Source organism: Barbatula barbatula, assembly GCF_947034865.1.
Source record: "Barbatula barbatula genome assembly, chromosome: 12".
NCBI lineage: Eukaryota > Metazoa > Chordata > Actinopteri > Cypriniformes > Nemacheilidae > Barbatula > Barbatula barbatula.
In genome coordinates, this window is record NC_136775.1 from 15962039 (window position 1) to 15982368 (window position 20330).

Sequence of the window (20330 nt, forward strand, 5' to 3'; positions counted from 1 at the left end):
GAAATTGATCAAGAAATGTTTCCTACTATGGCAGTCAATGGTGGCCAAGACCTGTTTGGTTTCAAGAGTTCTTCCAAATATATTATTCTGTGCTCAACAGAACAGAGACATTTATACAGATTCGGAACAACTCGAGCGTGAGTAAATGATGACAGAATTTTCATTTTTGGATGAACTGTTCCTTTAAGCATTAGAAATCAAAATACATGTGGAAAATAATGTGGAAATGCACAACAGTTTAAGACAGTTGATGCATTAGAATGACATACTATAGTTTACTGTATGTTTACAGATACGATTCAAATTACTCTAAACAAAGGAAAACTCTTGGCAGACCTACATTTTTAATTTTTGCCTTAGCTATTCTGCTTTTGTAAAGAATGCATTGGGTACGAACCTGTATTAAAACCGACGATATTTGTGAAATTTGTTCATGGGAAGGTTTTGAACAAAATAATTCAAGGTCTAATCTTTTAATTTTAAACATTTTTTAAGTTTTTCTTTGTTCTGTTACATAACGCAAAACACTAGCCTATCAAATACACTATGAACATTGATCTTATAATGTACACATGTGTATAATAATAAATATGACACATTTTTCAATCGAATTTAACCACACTCATATAATTTCAAACCTTAATATCAATCAATGACAAACTACCGTGTTATTTGGAAGCAGATGAATGAAACCCATGAGTGAGCTCCTCAGCGGACATTAAGCTTTACGAGAGAACTTCTCAATCTTTTTCCAAAGCTATTTAAAATGTATTGTCGTGGGATAGCAGCAGCGAAAAGGAAAGACTCCACCCCCCAGTGGCAGTGCATTTACGTCTTTCTTCTATTGTATCATATATGTTTGTTCTGTTGAACACAAAATGTTATATTTTGAAGAACTTAGAAAAGCAAACAGTTCTTGGGCACCTTATTTTATTTCATTTTTGTGGTAGTCACTTGTGTACCAGAAATATCAGTTGCTAACATTCTCCTAAATATCTATCTTTGTGTTTAACAGAACAAAGAAATGAATAAAGGCTTGGAACAACTTACTTTGACAGAATTTACATTTTTGGGTGAAGTATCCATTTAACAAAAATAGGATCCATCTCACCTTCCCAAATCACATGACATTTTAAAAGAATAAGCAAGATATGCAAACTTCTGAGCATTGAATACACCAGTGGATGCAGTTGGGACAGATGGCTAGTTATTCTACAGTAAAAGATGTTGCATGTTGTAAAATTTTGTTGCAAAATTTAAAGAGGAACAGCACTAATACTTTACGCACCACCTGCATGTGCTTTATTTTTACATTGTCAAAACATGAGAAAAGCTTGGCTTGTTTCCAGCTGCCAAATGGTGTAAACCTTTCTTATTTCCTATCTATTGCAAGGAAAAAGTGCAGTTTAAATGTCTAATTACCTTTTGTCACTTCTGCTTTTAGTTCTGTATCATTAATTTTTTTTCTGCAAAAAACAGTGTCCGACAATCAGGAGGTTAAAGTAAGTAGTACACTATATTTGGCTGGTTGTGGTCCAATATGCAGTCTTGTGTAAAACCAAGATTTTCAAAAGGAAACTCTGCCGCAACTGAAAATCCTGTTCATCTGCACTCCTCTTCTACGCTTTGAATGGAGTCAGAAAGATCCCGGATCTCTTCAAAACTTTCTCAACGAGTTCCTAGTGTTGTCAAACGACTCGATGGCGAGTAATTCATGGCAGAATTTAAATTTTTAGATCAATTCCAGGGAAGCTGAAAATTATTTTAATAATTTACAACAAACTATATTAAAATATCCTATATTATTAAAATGCTATATGCACATTAAAAGAACCAAAATACATTCTATTCAGGAACAGACTGAAGAAAATCAATAGAGTTTGTGGCTAAGCTATTATCCTCCTATTGCCCCATGAAGATCACATCTACGGTTTTCACTCAAACTCTTATTGACATTCATACTGTCAACACACCTACTGCTTGCATCACCAGAATTGGGGTCAGAGAAAAGACATTAGATAAGACCAATCAAGGCCAGAGCGTCCCCCTGTTCTCAGAGCTAATATGATCAATAAAAGCTAGGTATGTTGTTGTGCTCCACAGCCCTGACAAACACAGCAGGAAGAGAGACACACGTACACAAGCCAACAATGCATGTTATCGGTGATACACGGCTCCCTTCCTTCTGTCAATAAAGCCATCAGATTAGGGTGACCTCAAGATGTCTAAAACACAGGACTGGTTTGAAGATAAACATCGTAATTGTGAGCATCCTCTAAAACAGTATTTGTCCTGAGAAAACGGGTCTTATCACGCTGTTTGTGTGATGGCGGTTTATGGACTCGCGAGGCTGCGCTTCATTACACCTTTAGACCTCATTCACAGGCAGCTGTAAATATGTGATGTAGAAAATCCCTTAACACACACTTTTATCAAAGCCATGTGTTATTGCTGACAAATACAGTGTTAGCGTGACTGACTGCAGGTGTTGCGCTGCCTGAGAATTATGGGGAAATGCGCATTTAAAAAAAGCAACACTGCTGTAAAATTTCAGTGATCTTAAAGTGTTAAATCGCTATCAGGGGTTACGCATGACACACCGAAACCGAATCCGTTATGAGGTGGCCCCCATGTCAGGGTAATGAGGCCTGAGGGGTTGTGTGTAACACTCCTCATGAGGGAGGTTTGTAAATGTCATGGAATACTCGTGAGGACAAATATTGCCTGTGAGACACTTGTGCGAAGCAAATTGGCTTGACTGCTATCAAGGGTCAAATATGTTGGGCCGGTGAACAAGGAGATCCCAGGACTACATTGTGATGCAGTTGCTGATCACTCTAGCATCCATTGAGAAACTTCAGCATTGATCAATATCGGTTTTATTATGAACTCTTTCTGAATTTGCCCGACATTTGAGACAACGCTGTCTCGACAATGACAGAAATTTCAGGCAATCAATGTTTTCACTTTTGTACATGGGGGGATGTGTTGTACGAATTAAGATGTACGTACTGTACCAACATAAACGGTTTTCTGATAGCAAGTGAATAGTCACAACAGAAAGACAGTACTGTACTGGATTTTAACTGGAAACAGCCGGCACCTGAAGTCGATCGACCAAAAGAAATTATTCATCATTTATCGGCTTTAACATATTGGCCTGATTTTTTCATCATGCTGATACCGATAACTTGACATAAAATGACGGATGGCAGATACCGATGGAAGTAACAAACTACACACGTTACTGTAATTTAGTCGTTTTTGAGGTACTTGTGATTTTATGAGTATTTTAAGACTTTATTTATACTTGTACTTTGTTACAAATTAAGGGAGTAATTCTACTTTGCTACTTTTAAAATCACATTCGTTATAGAGTAAAATTCCAATTCATATTCAAGCCTTGACCAGGCATTTTAAGGACCAATAAAGATCTCTGACCGTAAACGGACCAATAAATGTTGGACCAAAAAAGCCGCCTACTGCGGCTGAGAGATTTGTAGAGCTGCACAGCTCACAAGCTCAGACAGGTTAGGAGAAACAAGCACGTGGATATTCAAGACAGCGATATTAAATACAGTGAAAATAACAGAAACAACAGATTGTTGTTCGTGCCATCCAGATCTCAGATGTAGATGTCATTGTTTCTAAAGTAGAACATTAAATACAGTCTATATCTGAAAGCGCAAGCTTTGGTCATTCATAAAAACGCAATCCCAGCACATCCTGACGATATTTTAACGTCTTACGAAGCGAATCACAAGCTTTATATAAAACTGCACGCTTGAAAGTCACTGTGGGAAAGGAACACATTATGAAGGCTTGTCCGAGTTAAGGAGAAATATTCTGTTTCTGTATTACTCCGTTCGCCAAACGGCGTGTCATCCAAACGGCGATATAAGGTGGTACAATTGTGTATCAAATACTCTGCGAGTAGGAAACATGAATGTGATTGCACGCGCGCGAAGCAGTTTCGCAAACTGTACATTACCAATTAATGCTGTAAATAATGTTCAGTTGCATCGATCGATTCCCTTTTACATGACGTTAATAGATCGAAAGAAACCACATGGATTACTTTCACGTTCCCTTTATCTATATTTTTAACTTTTATAAACATGAACCTGTGGACTTGGAATTGTGGTCCATGGTTTTTTATAAATTGCAGGTTAAAGCCTTGTGGTTGAGTACATGAACAGCCAGCTCCTTGGCATTTTGGGGCCTACTACACATGATTAAACAGTTCAGAAATTGCATAAATGGTTTTAACTAGAAAAGTGAGCTCAGGATAGATAGAAAGACAGACAGGCAGACATTTAAACAGTTTGTGTTTTAAACACATTAGGTGGTTCCTTTGAGTTTAATCCAAAGATATGCTTAAGATGTGTTTTGTTTAAAGTAGCTCTACATAAATCTGCAAATTTGATTATTGATAATTATTCATAATTCATTAAATAACTCAAAAGTAACAAGTAACTAATACTCGGAGCAGTTTTTGAGAAGAGTAACTTTTCTCGATTACTTTTTTGACACCAGTACTTTTACTTGTAATTGAGTATAATTTTGTATGTAACGGTAAAGTTCCAGTGCCCTTTCCACAACTGATTAACTATCATGTACTTCACAATTTGATACAATTGACTTATTATCTGCATACATGTCGGTGCATTGTGATTATTTAAAATACTTATACGTAATGTCTTGTTAAGCAGATAAAGTTATACCCTATACAGTATGTAACCCAGCCCAACTAAAAAACAGTTAGTTCATTAGAAGTAAATTTGGAAAATGTTCATCACAACATCTAGTTACACATTAAATCTAGTCTTGCAAGTATTTAATGATACGTTTTTTGTGATCTCTTTCATAAAGGGATTTCAATTTCAGCTTTGTTGTACCTGTGTAGCGATGAGATACAGCAGCTCCCCTAGTGGTGGAATTAAGCACTGCTTCAGTTTGCTGCTCCTGAAGTTCTCTCGGAGTAGCTCTGTGAACATGGCCACCGCCTGAGAAACACATACAATATACGTTTTTAGTAAATAAACTGTATGCAGTATGTAGTTAAATCCTGTTGCAATGGCTTGTTGGGCACAATATTCTTTTTGTGAAATCAAGCAGACGCAGAATACTTTTGTGTTAACAAAGCTGTGTGCATATTTGGTTTAAACATTTTTTCAAAACAATGAAATCATGTGAAATAAACCTTGCAATATTATAGTAAAAATAAGATTTGTCCGTTTTGATTTCATGGTCTCGCTTTATATCTCACATCTCAAGTAGCGCAAATGGTAACTCATCATTATCAAAATGTCTGTGACAGTAAGTGAAACAGCTGTGAAACGAGACACAGATGTGAAGGATGAATGTGTCACCAAAATGAAGGCACAATCTGTAATAGGAAGATGTTTTTGTTTAAAAACTAAATCCCATCATAAGATGTGCAAAAAGACAAAATGTGATAAGAGGTGGTAGCGAAACCAATCTCTCATCTCCTCAAGCAGCGTCTACAGGTGTTCATTTAACAAAACATAGTATATAGTGTTGTATTTTCTTTTGCACTAAACATTTCAAACGTTCTGTTGAAATCGTGCTTTTTTTGGAGCAAAATTATCAAGACCTTTGTTAACATTTTGGAAAGATATCAAGATACAGTATCAGATTTGATATCACCCAACTCTAGTTCAACGTTGGACAAAACAGACCTCCAACAACTCTTAATACATTTAAGACATCCATAAGAAGATTCCCAAAAGTTTTATTGAACTTCATGGCAAGGGCACACGAATACGCAGAGCTCTGGTCTTCCCCATGCTATCATCTTCTCAGAGTATATGTGCTTCTCTCTCTGCGGTCGTTCTCTCAGTAGGGTGCTATGCAAATCAACCCTCCGTGTCCCCGTGACTACTAAGTCTCATAAGTTATGACTTTGCAGGGAACAGATGTATGCGGCTATGTTTGATGACTCTTGGCAGAGATGATTCCCGTTACACAGGAAGAAACAAACAAGGATAAGCTGTTTTATTCAGCTGTGCACATGCAGAGTAATTCCTCCTCTAAAATGTATCATTACCATCAACACGTACACACTTTACAATCATTATGACACGCACAGATACCCTGCAGTGGTGTATTAGAGGGTACCTAAGCTGTACAGAGATGCCACGGCACTGACCTGAAATAAGGTTTGGGTTCGAGCTGATAATCAGGGAAACCAAGACTGGAGCCACGGAGACTGACCCTGGTAGGCTCATTTTAAACATGTATATTAACCCTCATTATTAATGCACCACGCATCCGGTTTGTGTACATAAAGAGGATCATTTCCTTAATACAAATGAAGGAAATCTAAACCCTGTGTTTTGGTTCAACGTTTAATCACTTTCTAATCGTGATTTCCACTTTAATAGGGTCTTGTGTTTAAAGAACATCTGTCTCTGTTTATAAGTCTGCAGTTCATTAGCTCTGATCAGCTAGATACAGAACGCGCATGTGGGTGTCACGACATCAGGCATCGCGATAGATAGACAGACTGCATGATTTCCAGATAATTGTTTGTGCTTTAATGACTATTATTGTAAAATGACTATGCTATTTTTATCAATATAATTGTAGATTCCAATGCATTGATAATATTTAAAAAATACAAAGCTAAGAGTGATGTTTGCTTTAGAGCATATAATACCTTGAAAAGCTAAATAGAACTGATTAAAAACTATTGATCACTTAATAAACTACATAATAAACCACTTTGCCTGTTGGTTTATTATCAAGTACCTAAAGTCAAATGATATTGTATCAGGCAGCATTTTCACCTCGACAAACTTTGAAAATGTGACAAAAGAACAAATTTTGAAACTCGCATTAGAAGTTTCTCTAGGACCACATCAAGAAAAAATTTTTTTTGGCATTTAGATTCCCGATAATAATATTGGCGGGCAGGCCCAAAGGACAGAAGTGGGGAGCTACTGGGGGGAGACGTGCTCAGATCAGGATCAATATTATTCACAGTCGATGAGACAAACACAGACAAACTGTGTCTCAGACGTCCGGCGGACGAGCGAGGGAGAAACACAGTGCCCTTGATACTCTTTCACTGGTTTCCAATCACACCGATACTCTTGTGTGCCACTTAATATTCAACTCTGAAATATTCACTCCCTCTGGCACAGATGGCGATGCCTTTATGCGCTGACAGAATCTGGATTTTTAATACATTTCTCTATTAAATATAAATAAATGGAAGTAACTTTAAAATGACTAAAATGAATAAAGAAGTTAAAATGAAACTGGTTCATCCCAATGGTGGCTCTTTTGGACGGCTCCGCTGTAATTCTTAGTACAGTGTAAATGGTATTGGTCAGGGGAGATACTGTGGGGCTCTTGTGAGAGAAACTGTGAATTTAGGCTAGGGGCACAGGGGATTGCTGGTGCCAAGGACAATGATTAATTTACCACTTCATTAGACTTGTGCTCAAGTGTTCATGGAGAACACAGACACAGAGGGTCTCCGAGCGGATTAGAGTGCCGGGGAGATGGACCCAGTGTTTCAGGAAGATAGAGAGAGAAGAACAAAACTTTTCTGCTTTACCTGTAATTCTGTAATTTCCTGCAATTTCCTGCCTTCTGCATCAGGCCCCTGTGCGACAAATCTATTTATAGAAGCTTTTATCGTTGCCATGGCGACGAATTAGCCCAAGTTTCTTATACATGTTGGATACTGCCTGTGGGTGAAACTTAGCTATAGGGATACTCGTACTGCGACTCTTATAGCTCCTATAGAATCTTTCTTTTTAGCCTGAACTATACATTCATTATTTACTTTACAGTAGTCATTCTTAAAGGGGCAGTTCAGCCACAAAAAAATGCTGTAATTATTTAAGCCTACACACCCTCGAGTTGTTCCAAATCGAAATAAATGTGTTTTTTTCCATAACAAAAAGTAAATGATGACAGTATATTTGGGGGTGAACTGTTCCTTTAAAGGTGCTGTCTGTGATAATTTTACTGAATTCAATCAAAACAATACCTTAATATGTTCGTAGATAAGCTAAGTTCATATATTAGTTTGACCAAAAAACAATGCTATAGCCTGTTATTCTACTGTTATGTGCCATAATGTCTGTTTTTGGTTTCATCCGTGTGACCCCGCCCACTGACATTTACCCACTAGTGTATTTCGACAGCTCTGTTGCCAGTTGGCGACAATCACAGCATACTGCAGCAAACAAACGATCTGGGTCAGAGATAGCAGATCCCACCCTTTCAGGTACTATTATGTTGCAAACTTAGAAAGAATTACCATATTTTACAATTAACAAATTTTATTACGGTTACTTAAACGAGATAGCAATATGGCCCGTAACTGCGACCTCCAGAGGACGAACTGCTGATTGACTTATATTTGCAAACAATAAAACTACTGCAAACGCATAACTTATCAGATAAACTTAAAATGTAGTAGAGTTCATACTTTCCATTACACTACTCAAAGTCTCTAGAAACTCCTGTGAGCATCAAGTCTGAGGTGGAGGGGGAAAACCCTCGCCAATATTTTGAATTTGGACTGCGATACCAAGCTCAACCGCTAGGTGTCAATGTAACATATGGCTCCTTTAAAGGGATATTTCACTACCAAATAAGACTGCTCGACACGGCTCTAACAAAGGTCTCCTGAAGCGAACCGATACCATATTATATCCATATTGACAGCGCTATTAACGTTTATGTCTAGCTTCCGTTATCTCTCAAATGCACTTGAACCAGAGGCTTGTTCTTCCGGCAAATAACGGTGATGTCATCTACCAGAACAACAAGCCACTGGTTCACGTGCATTCGTTCTTTGATCGATGGATGCACATTTTGGAGCTTCAAAAAAATCAACACCCGTTCACTCCCATTCGACCGCTTGGAAGCAAAATGCTAGAATAATCCAGTCATTCAGTAAGGATGCCTTGAGGGTGAGTAAAACATTGGGATGTCGATTCCCTTTAAGGCCCATTAATGCCAGGTTTGAAAATTAAAACAATGAAGTTTAACAAAGCTGCAATCTGCACCTTATTTTGTTTAAAATAACCCAAAATCTGTTATTGTGCACCTACATACAAGTATGTAAATCTCCGTAAATGCCTCCTGTCCTTACCTCACCTCGATTCTCAACTGTCAGTTCATAATAATATATAATATGATTGTTTTGGCAGGGAATGCCTGTTATTTTTAAACATGTGTTAAGTTAACCTGCAGTTCTATGTTTCGAACAGAGATGGCGATAGAGAGGCAAAAGTTAGACACTATATGGTCAAGTTTCTTTTCCAGGTGATGAACAATCCAAGATTCCCAGGCATGAAAATCCATTCAAATGTAAAGGGCTCACACATTTAAAATGTAAAAGTGCAGAGGAATTAACAAAACATTATCATGAACTACATTTATGGTGTCACTTCTCTGCTTGTTTAAGAAAATTGTGCAACAGCGTATGAGTTTAGAATGACAAGAATGGTGAGTAAATAATGAAAATTTCTCTTTGAATGAAGCCTTTAACACCCAAGTCGAACCTGTCAATAGAGCTCAGTGGCTATATTTAGACTCCTTACAATAAAAATCTTGAAATTTCCTACAACCAGGGTCAAGGCCCTCTAGTGTGCAGAGGAACTGTTAGGAAGCAGCTCTTCTTTTCTCTCTCCACTGAAAGAGAAGCAGAGAGAAAAATCGCCATGACAGGATCGGCGGCTCAGACACAGAACCCCTGTAGAGCGCTGGGGAGAGAGACGGTCACCCTGAGCTCTTCTTCAATACCGACCCACTGAGACCAGAACAGCGAGAAACTATGGAGGATTTCCCTGAGAAGCTACACAGTTTGAGTCTGTATTGTGGGAACGATCGCACGCAACCAATGATTCAGTCGCGTTGGGTTACGCCGAACGGCCATTTTGTGCCGCTGCCCGCACGTAGCCTGGGTAGAGCTGCAAAATCCTCCATTAACAAAGAAGTGAGGAAGTTGGTGGGGAAGTAGCCGAACATAAAACTGACCTGTTTAAAACCTGGGGTGGGAGCATTTGATAGGACAAACACAGAAAGCTGTTTTTGCTTAATCTATGACTTGCAGAAAAAGACAAAAGCACACTTGGCTTGTTAAAAAATTGGATTTCCTGTTGAACGGGAGCTGGGAAAACATTTTTGTTTGGCACTTTCTCCTCTGAGAAGGAGGTGAGAACAAGCATGCTATGGCAATGCTACAGTGACACCTGCTGGTCTTGCTTGCAATTTCAACTACATGTTACAAAATGATTTTAAGCATGGCCATCTTGAATGGTTACACAACATCCTATGTACACTCACCTCTGTGATAGGAACGTCCTCTTTGAGGTTGGTGCAATGGGAGGCCAACAAGCCAATGGCTCTCATTACTTTGCTTCTTCTATAAAGAAAAGATAAATAAACGAACTAAATCAACAGAGGAATCATCTTACAGCTGTGCAATTTAAGAAATAAGCCCTGCTTTATCTGTACATTTACTGTATAAGCAGCAACATCTGTGTATTGTATGATCAGCTCTATCATATAATTGTAATAAATATATAGTTATCTTATTCGTATAAGTATATCCTATTATTATAAATACAATGGTAGAGTTCACCCCAAAATTTTAATTCTATATCCATTAGGGGTGTAATGGTACATGTTTTCGTACCGAACCGTCACCGTTCCAAATATAGTCATCATTCCTATGCCCTACTCCTCCGAAGGGCGGAGCCCATGGAGTATAAACTTTGGAGTGAACAGGGTATTTGCGTGCCATTATGTAGCCGTTTGGAATTCACTTGGCAAAGGGAGCGACGTTATTTCCTCATTATCTTCAGTTGGCATGTTCATGTGACAACGGAGCATTGTGTCCGTCAGCAGATGTCGCTGTTTTAATGGCATAACTTGTTTATTTGCAAACAGATATTTGCTCAATACATTTTATATTTTAAAGTTTTACATATATATATTAGTTTATATATTACATAGCATGTTTTACAAACTTTTTTGACGCGCACCGTTACACCCCTAACATTCCAAACTGAAAGAATGATGGTCTCACTATTCATTGCAAGAGAAAACTGGCATGATAGTAACCGCAAACTAAAGCTTCAACATTGTGCCTTTTGTGTTTCATGGAAGAAAAGACGTCTCAAAGCTTTGGAACCACATGAGTGTTAATAAAAAAGTTAAAATTTTAAGGTGAACTGTCCCTTTAAATGAACAGTGTACATAAGGCTGGAACTCAATGCCATTGAACACTAAAGGTGTCCTATCCGTTGCTTGGTGACTGTAGTGTGGAAACACCAAGTAAGTCTGTAAGCCTGCGAGAGGCCAATGAGACACATGCCTGTCATTCCTTCTATTCAGAGCCAGAGAGAAAAGACAGGCCATGTATTTCTCAGAGACCGGCACCAGTAATAACATCTGATAATATGGCATGTCTGCTTATTTTGAATTTAACTGGACAAATGAAGACTTTCTGGTGACTACTGTAATTGAATAATGTGTAAAAAATAAATACTAATGAAACTGTAGATGACACAAAATTCGATAAGGGTAACACCTACACATCCCAGTTGGGAGCGTGTCGCATCTGTTGAACCAGCACAGGAAACTGCATCAGAAAAAGAGAAAAACAATAATAAGGTGATGAGCAGGATTACACAAGAATGATTATAACATGTTCGGTCCAAACTAGATTTCTATACATATTATAGGTCAGTGACCATAATAACGCCCACGTCACGTTTTCGGGAAACTCCTTGCGTTTATGTCATAAACATATAACAGTGGGTAGGTATACATCTCATATACACAGATAAACTGGTAATGGTGGTGAGACACCTGGTGGCCAGAGGAGGATTGTACAATGCTTAACAGCGGTTTATCAGCAATCATGGCAACACGTTATATTCAAACAAATAAAATACACCTGATTCAAACCCACAAACAGAAGTGTTACATCAAGTTATTTTTACATGACAAGTCATGTTTAAAAATCGATTCAACTCTGATCACAGTCTCCACAGATGAAAGCAAAGGAGGCTAGACACCCATTCTTCTAGACACCCAGTTTACAGACTTTAATTTCCCTCATTCGAGTACCAACCCACTCAAAGTCATCTACACACCGCATAACAACAGTAAAAAAAACGTAATAACAACGTGAAAAAATGAATGTGAGATTTTATGCATGTGTGAATGTACAGTAGATGTTGGTGTTGCTCAGGGCATTTGACAGCAGGGCTGAAAAAACAGAGAACAGCTGTTGGGTGTGTGCTACTGTTGAGCGTGTTCCACTACTATCTAGGCCCTCCTATTATGTTCCTTTTGAGTTTTTGCTGCATTTAATTATGTATGTCTTTACCAGAGCATATGTTTCTCAAAATCATTTTTATACTTTTCCGAATAAAAAGTAGGTTATTCAGAAGAGAGAAAAACACCCCAATAATTCTGTCTAATTTTAGAGCCTAAACATATATAAATATTTATGAGAGGATTGTCTCACCAGCTGGGAGTTTATAAGGAGTGTGGCCGTCTCTCTGTGGTTACACACGCTGCACAGGTAACAGAGCAGGTTGAGTTTAGCGCGTGGTGCTGTGGCACTGGCCACTGACTCCAGAACGGCACACACCTGCTGAAGAAACTGACACCAGTCCTCTGAGCTCAGAGATGATAACCGGTCAGCTGAGGAGGAATAGAAGTTTTCAGTTTGTGTAAAAACTGGGGTAAAATGTAAAAACAAAAATGAAGAAAAATAGAAATTATCCTAATCGTTTTAAGTGATATGCAAGAACAGACAGTTCTGCCAAATATGAAATGAGTAATGTGATGTCTATGCCAAGTGAGTTTACAGAATTGGACAAATAAAGACATACAGGTATCCCATCTGTCATTAGTCAGAAGAACACGAAGTCCAGTCTCAAACTTGTCAATGGTTGAATCACGTTTACACTTTCAGTTATATGCATGGTTACTTAAAGCTATATCTATATGAACAGACAAAATGGCATCATGACCTCTAATATTAAAGGTACTACGAACTCTTAAAGGGATAGTTCACCCGAAAAAAACAAGCCACGGTGGCACCCATTGACATGCAGGAACTGCCGCTGTTTGCTTACCAACCTTCTTCAAAATATCTATGTGACAATGTGGGACGAGAGCCGTGAGTGAAAATGAGTGTCAGCTGCGTGTTGCAACGGTCACACATCTCTCACGGAGGAGCATCGGGAGCATAAAAGGACGAGCGACAGGAGGGTACAACGAGAGAGGACCAGGCCTGGACTTTATGTTGTGTTTTATTATGTTTATGTGGCCAGAAGTCAACCCTGAAGGAGCTGCCGGCATTTAAAGTTTGTTTGTTTATTTGATGAAAATCTTATGTTACGTTCGCTGGTTCTCGCGTCCTTCCTTCCTTTTATTAAACCCTGTTACAATCATCTTTTACGTTCCACAGAAGAAAGCGGGTCATGCATGTACAGTGTGAGGTAAAGGAAATTATGACCACAAACTATCCCTTTAAATGCCATCCATATTGAAAATCAACTAACATTTACCTGAGTGTGCCGGTACGCAAAGGGTTTTTGAGTCAAAGCGTACTGGAGGCGCCTTTAAAATCTAGAGACAAAACATAAATTATAGTCCAACATTAGTTTTAGTACATTCGTTTTATACGCAACATTAGTTTTAGTAATACACTGAGTTTTACACAGTGAATTTTGTCAATTTCAAGTTGGTGTGGAGTCTGTAAATGTATGCAAATACTGAAGGTCCCGTACCTTTGGGTTATCCATGATGGGCGTCACGGTAAGGTCACTGTCTGTGTATAAAAGAGCTTTAATGCAGGTGCCCAGGTCACTAAGGTCCTCTGCCAGGACACTGGACTCCTACAAAGCACAGGACAACACACGCGTCTCATTTAATACTGTTTAAATGTCACTATATTTTAGCACCGTTCCTGCATCCCTGTAAGACAATAATAAATCAGTTTAAAGAATGTTCGACAGTGAAATGTTAATCGGTGTGTTTTACGGTGTAAATGTAATGTTGAACATATCCAGTAGATGGTGCTGTGGTTAAACAAAAGAGATCTGCTGACATAAAGTCCACTGGCAGGCCAGAGATCAGCTGTTGAAGAAGCATAATACAGGTGCATTCCATCGCTTGCATTGTTGTTTGTGATAAGGACTCAAAAACTATTTAAATCCAAATATTAAAATGCTAAAAAACCCTTGATTTTGTTGCATTAGCTCTATAACACATCCTTCTTTGTTCACAGTTTGAAATTGCTATTTTTTTCTGATCAAAATAACCTGAATACACATCATGTCTTAAATGGATAGTTGACCCAACATTTTTTATTTCTTGGTTTTGTATAACACCAAAGAAGATATTTTAACTAAAGAATGTGGGAACCGTTTTTGGTGAGTAAATCGTGACACAATAAAATTTTTATCCTTTCCCTTTAAATTTCTTTCAACGTCTTCCCAAGAGCACATGCACTCACCTGAGCTTCAGGCCCTCTGTCCTCCATCTCTCTAGCAGTAGTGCTTGTTCTTGGAGTTGGTCTGGAGCTTTTCAATATAAATCACAGACACACAAGAGTTCAATTATTCATTCTATGTTATTAGAATTGTCCACACAGGCATCCGTTTAAATGTTATTTCAATGTGTTCATGGATAAATGTGAATCTGAGAGATAAAGACCTGAGGAGGAAAATGGCTTCTCTGGCATCAGTGTCCATCGAAGACTTTGGTCTAAACTCAATTACATTATCTACAAGACAAATTATGCAATATATCACAAAGACCAGAAGTGACAATACAGCAGTGACTGTTTAATATAAAAAGACTGTTCAAAAAGATGTTATAAAAGCAATGTACAACACGCTATTTAGTAGGCAGGGTCATTCACTGAATATGTTTTTGACAATTTCAGCATTTATCAATTGTTTTGGCATTTACTAACATCATCAAAGATTAATAATGTTAATGCATTGTGCATTAAAGGTTCAATGTTTCTACACACACTGTGGGTAACCTTACAACATTCACCAAACTGCTCTACCGTGCGCATTTCGGAACCTTCAGCAAAGAAGCGAAGTGAAGAGATCTTGTGTCAGCCACTGTAGAGCTTTAAAAGGGAGGGGTGAGTGGTGGACTGAGCCAAGGATGCAATTCTCACCTCACCGCTAGATGCTGCTAAATTCAGTACACTGGATCTTTAACTAATGTTAACAGTTACAGCTTTTGAAAATGTATTTGTAAATGATGAAATCAAAATGAACTAAGATCAATAAATGCTGTGTATGTGTTGTTCATTGTTAGTTCACGTTAACTGATGCATTAACTAATGAACAACTACAACCTTATAATGCATTGTTACAATTTTTATAATCGTCCTTCTCCTGAAATGAATTGCCCTGAATGAAGACCATTCCTACAGATTAAGGTTTATCATGATTTGCCGCATGTAAAGTGTTTCAGTAGATTCAAGGTTACATAATGGCCCTCTTTTCCGGTAGTCTTCCTCTGATAATGCAACGGAGGTATTAACCATAAGCAATCTAATCCAGAGTACACAGAGCAGTGTGCGTGCTTTTGATTTAAAACAGCATGCATAAATCATACATACAGCCATGCAAGAAAACAGAACAAGAGCTTTAGCGGCTGACATAACTGACATGAGTACGTGCTGAAGGACCACACATGCACACAGAGCATACGATAAGTATAAAATGCACAAGCACTTAACAGGCACACGGTGCATGAGAGCAAGGCGGGACGTGCTGACTATCGTGTCTGCTGCATTACCTAACGTGAAGGACTTGCTTAGGTTTGCACCGCTTGGGTCAGCAGGTGCTGTCTGCGCTTCCTCTGCTTTCCCAGAGACCACAGGCGCCAAATGCAGGCTAAAACACACAAAGACATTCAATGTAATCGAATACAAGAGGAAATCTCAGTTCCAGTCTTAAGAAATTATATATCTAGAATTAGGAATAATAATCCTATTTGGGGGTTTGACAATAATTTCATTACAATAATTTCATTATTGCAAAACTCCCCCTAAAAACATTGCTTATGTTGTTCCAAACTGAATATTCATCTTTGGGTGATCTATCCCTTTAATTCTTCCAGAAGAAAGGCCTTATGGTCCTGCACACACGCAGCTTTCTGGGTGACATCACAATGGTCTTTGTTTTGGCCCACTTACAGAACCTGCTCCAGCTCAAGCATAATCCCAGCCCACCAGAACTTTATTTCTAGAAACATCTACCACACTATCAACACTACCGGACCTGTCCTTAAACTAGAAGTCACTGAATTTACTCCATAATTAATGTCTCCAAAATGGCATAAACAAAGAAGCACACAACAAATGACTTTGGAAAAGATGAAACGCTGCTCGTTTCCAGTGGAGGAAACAGCGGTACCGCATGACTTTTTTATAACCTGCATTTGCTGTGCTTTCTAGGGTGGGACAAAGGCTCATTGTCTTATACACACAAGCAGTGTATAAAGTGTGTCATAGGGCTGTTTGCCCACTCACCGCATCAATAGTTGACTGAGAGGTTCTGTGCACAAGATGATCTATAGAGCCATATACAAACACTAGATTCTTTACAGAATATTCAGAATGAATGATGTCAGATCACACGATTGGTGTAGTGTTAAACAGAACTTGACAGACTTCATGATATAGAAAAATGTGTTAGTGCAAGTAAGTGCAGCATCGCCACATGTACCTGGAGATCATCTGCAAATCCTCTTGACCTGAAGCAGGATGCGTCTCTGAAAATTCTCCCCTCCAGAATGGGTGAGACAATAAAGATTCCCACCTTAACCTACGTAGAATTCACAGATGAGTACTGAAAGTACAATGCTAATGTAATGTGACGGATTCAGTGGTGTGGTACATGCAAAGGCTGTATGAAGCAAAAAAATCTCTGTTTTTGAATCCGTTAAAAGGTATATACAGCAGTCTTCAATGTTAAAGTATATAAACTGGTCCCACTACTGCACATAGTGAAAGAATTGAGATGGTTTGTGGAATATTCCAATGAAAATCAACAAAAGATTTGATTGCTCACTATTGGCTACAAAATGGCAATGATTATGCTTCGTTGTATTTACAAAATAACACGTAGTAAAATGCTATAATAAACATTACACTGAATGTTTTTATTTTTCACTTCCGTGACATATGCAAGCCTTAAAATACATTTGGTACCTTTTCACTGGGTCTTTCTGAAGTAAACCAGTCACCAGACTCTCAAACTCTGGACTGGGCGGTGAGAAACCAGGCCCTTAAATAAGAAAAATGATTAACCTTATTATTATTTAAGATAGAAATATTTTACATATACCAAACCTTGATGTCAAACCTTTCTGTTTTGGGGGTGGAGGATCTTCATTTAAAATGAGATCAACTAATCCAGTCACACTGTCAGAGAAAAAGGGTGGTTTTCCTTAATAAAAAAGGAAAGAGTAAATAAAATATATATTTAATATCACTTAAACTGAAGGTTGTGTATTGAGGTGTTGTCGAGATGGTTAACCTGTGAACATCTCATGAAGAATGCAGCCTAATGCCCACAGGTCACTGCTGAAACTGGAGTCTGCTCCTCTCAGCACATCAGGAGCACAATACATGGGAGAACCTGCACAACAACATAGTATCAAACGGACATTGAACGTACTGGGGAATCAAAATGACATAAATGAGTGATTTGTAGAATTGTACAAATTTTCTTTAATTATTATTAGTACATTTTGATGACAATTCTGACAAAACCTTTTCTCTGGAATTCACAGTAATTTGTTTGTTTAGTTTAAATAACATTTGTTGGTGTAATAATTATATATATAAATACACAAACATGCATGTAGAATTTAATAAATATATATTTTTATTTTAAATATTTATATCGACCATATACATTTACATTTAGCAGACGCTTTTATACAAAGCGACTTCGAGAGTTCAAGGAGCAATAAGCGATATTTAAATGATATAAAATTACATATTATATCAATTGTTATCAATGTAAATATCAAAATGTATATACACATGTAAATATTTCTTAAAATTACAATGATAAATGCATGACAAACACTTACTGTATAACCTGAGCATAGGTAGGCTATGTTTTGGTTAAATAAATAAGCATTAACTGTTCGTGGTTGTAAGAATAAAGCAGCTAATAAGTAAAATGTGAAATAAATGAGAAAACAGTGATCACCTCTAATTTTGCTCTTGATGTCTTTCTGTAGAGAGATCATGTTCTCTTTGCTGTCTCGAGCTCCTGTGTCTTCTGCCATTACAAGAGTGAAGAACTCCTCCAGACTCTCACCTTGAGCTTTGGCCACACAGAAATTAGAGTACTTCAGAGTTCCTGGTCCATCTAACAATATCTGCAAACATGAAGGCACATGGTACACACATTCAAAACAATTGTTGGGTTGTCTATGACAATATTATGATTAAACGTCCTGTCTAAAGCGGTTATAGTACCTTGCAACAGAATGCTTTACCTTAACAGCTAAAAGCACTCAAAACAAAAAACTGAATAACAAATGAAAACAGAAATATCAAGACAATGCAACATATCCTGGAAGGAATACAACAAAACTAACAACACAACAAACTAGCATAGTCAAGACATCTTTATTTGTATTTTTTCATATTTAAATAGTCTATATTAGTTCAATGTAGCTTTCAAAAGCCCCCACCGATCAAATTCAAAGAGATGATAAAAACTGGTCAGAATGAATCAAAGGCCAAAAAATTATTGAAAGATTGAATGATGTGGTAGTGGGTTTCAAAGATTAAAAAATATCATTAGCTATTAATGAGCAAAACAAGTGCTAAACCATATATTCTGCATTGCGAGAACCAGAAAAAACACAGATGGGCAATTCCATCATCATGGATGTGACATTTTCAGTCAAAATTTGAAAAAAAAAGATTGTATTTAGTAGCAATATATTGAATCTTTATATCGAACTAAACACCTGATGAAAGAGTCCAAACATCAGAAAGATATTAGTCTACAAACAAGTTTTTTAAAAGAATATGTATGCGTTATGGACGAGAGCACTGTGTTGCGAGTCAGAACAACGGCGTCCAATGGGGCAATCCCACGTTGGACGCCAAACCTAATACTCGGGCGTCAAAGTGCTCTCCTCCAAGATGACGACAAAGCAGAAGTGCTTTTGTGAATGTGTACCACACACTGACGAGACAGAGAAGAATATATCGATTTAAGTCGGTAGTTTGGTTTATTCTCGTTGCTTCAAAAAAAGTCACTATGCGCGGATGGACCAATTTAATGATGTCTTTAGTACTTTTATGGACCTTGGCAAAAACTGACACCATGATGTCTATGAGGAGGCCTGGGACTCTCTCGGATGCCACCTAAATATCTTTATTATGCTCTGAAGACGCCGGAGGTTCTCCAAACATGTTTAACGTCATGTGCGTGAGTAAAACAAAAATCACACAAAGTTGATGTTTGTGTGAACTTCTCCTTTAAGGTTGACATTGCGTGGAATTGCTCAGAAGGCTTTTCCCAGCCCACCAGCAGAATTGCTCTAAAACTCTGCTTTGTCTGTGTAATATGAGATCTCGGTATCACAAAGGAGCGTCTAACAGGTGTAAAGCTTATACCTTTGCAGGGGTTAGATCTGAAAAAATGATGCCGGAGTCATGGATGTGTTTTAGACCTTTTATCAGGTCAATGGAAAACTCCCGCACTACGTCCTCAGACAAGCACTCGTCCTGAGCAATGAGTGCTGCCAGAGATCCACCTGGAATAAAACAAAAAACACAAACAAAATCAAACTAAATCAAACTAAATGATGAAAATCAACACATTAATAGCATAAAACGTATGATATGCACACGTTAATGTAGGGAACCTCACCTGTGCACATCTCCACCACCAGCCACAGGTGGTTGCTGGTCTCATACCATTCATAGAAAGACACCACGTTATCATGTTTGATATCATGAGCAAGTCTAACCTGTGGATATAATGTGATTTTCTAAACATAAATTGCATTCAAAACATAGACTGAAAAACAAACGAATGAAATATGACGTTTACATACATGGTTGGTGGATTCAGGTCTCTTGGATTTCTCACTGCAGATGATGGCCACGAATTGTATGCTGCCTTTTCTCCTGCCCTTATAAACAACTGATCTGCTGCCTCTTCCGATCTCCTCATACAGAATAAAGTTCTCCATCTGTGCAATGAACAAAAGTTTATAAACACACACACACATGTCATCATTGCGCAGTA

At 38.0% G+C, this 20330-nt stretch overlaps 1 protein-coding gene across 2 annotated transcripts in view; it reads right to left on the reverse strand.

The window, feature by feature from the left end:
- The window catches only part of ulk4 (unc-51 like kinase 4), a 125615-nt gene that overhangs the window by 105052 nt on the left and 233 nt on the right, over positions 1 to 20330 (reverse strand). For both annotated transcript variants that reach the window (XM_079468610.1, XM_079468609.1), the window contains exons 2-18: positions 20137 to 20274; positions 19950 to 20049; positions 19694 to 19833; positions 18267 to 18438; positions 17583 to 17684; positions 17409 to 17492; positions 17255 to 17330; positions 16770 to 16868; positions 15838 to 15935; positions 14731 to 14800; positions 14531 to 14597; positions 13803 to 13910; positions 13581 to 13641; positions 12530 to 12708; positions 11589 to 11635; positions 10336 to 10414; positions 4899 to 5006 (exon numbers count right to left, since the gene is read on the reverse strand). In XM_079468610.1, coding sequence (XP_079324736.1) covers positions 4899 to 5006; positions 10336 to 10414; positions 11589 to 11635; positions 12530 to 12708; positions 13581 to 13641; positions 13803 to 13910; positions 14531 to 14597; positions 14731 to 14800; positions 15838 to 15935; positions 16770 to 16868; positions 17255 to 17330; positions 17409 to 17492; positions 17583 to 17684; positions 18267 to 18438; positions 19694 to 19833; positions 19950 to 20049; positions 20137 to 20274 — 1728 coding nt within the window. The remainder of the gene's footprint in view (positions 1 to 4898; positions 5007 to 10335; positions 10415 to 11588; positions 11636 to 12529; positions 12709 to 13580; positions 13642 to 13802; positions 13911 to 14530; positions 14598 to 14730; positions 14801 to 15837; positions 15936 to 16769; positions 16869 to 17254; positions 17331 to 17408; positions 17493 to 17582; positions 17685 to 18266; positions 18439 to 19693; positions 19834 to 19949; positions 20050 to 20136; positions 20275 to 20330) is intronic.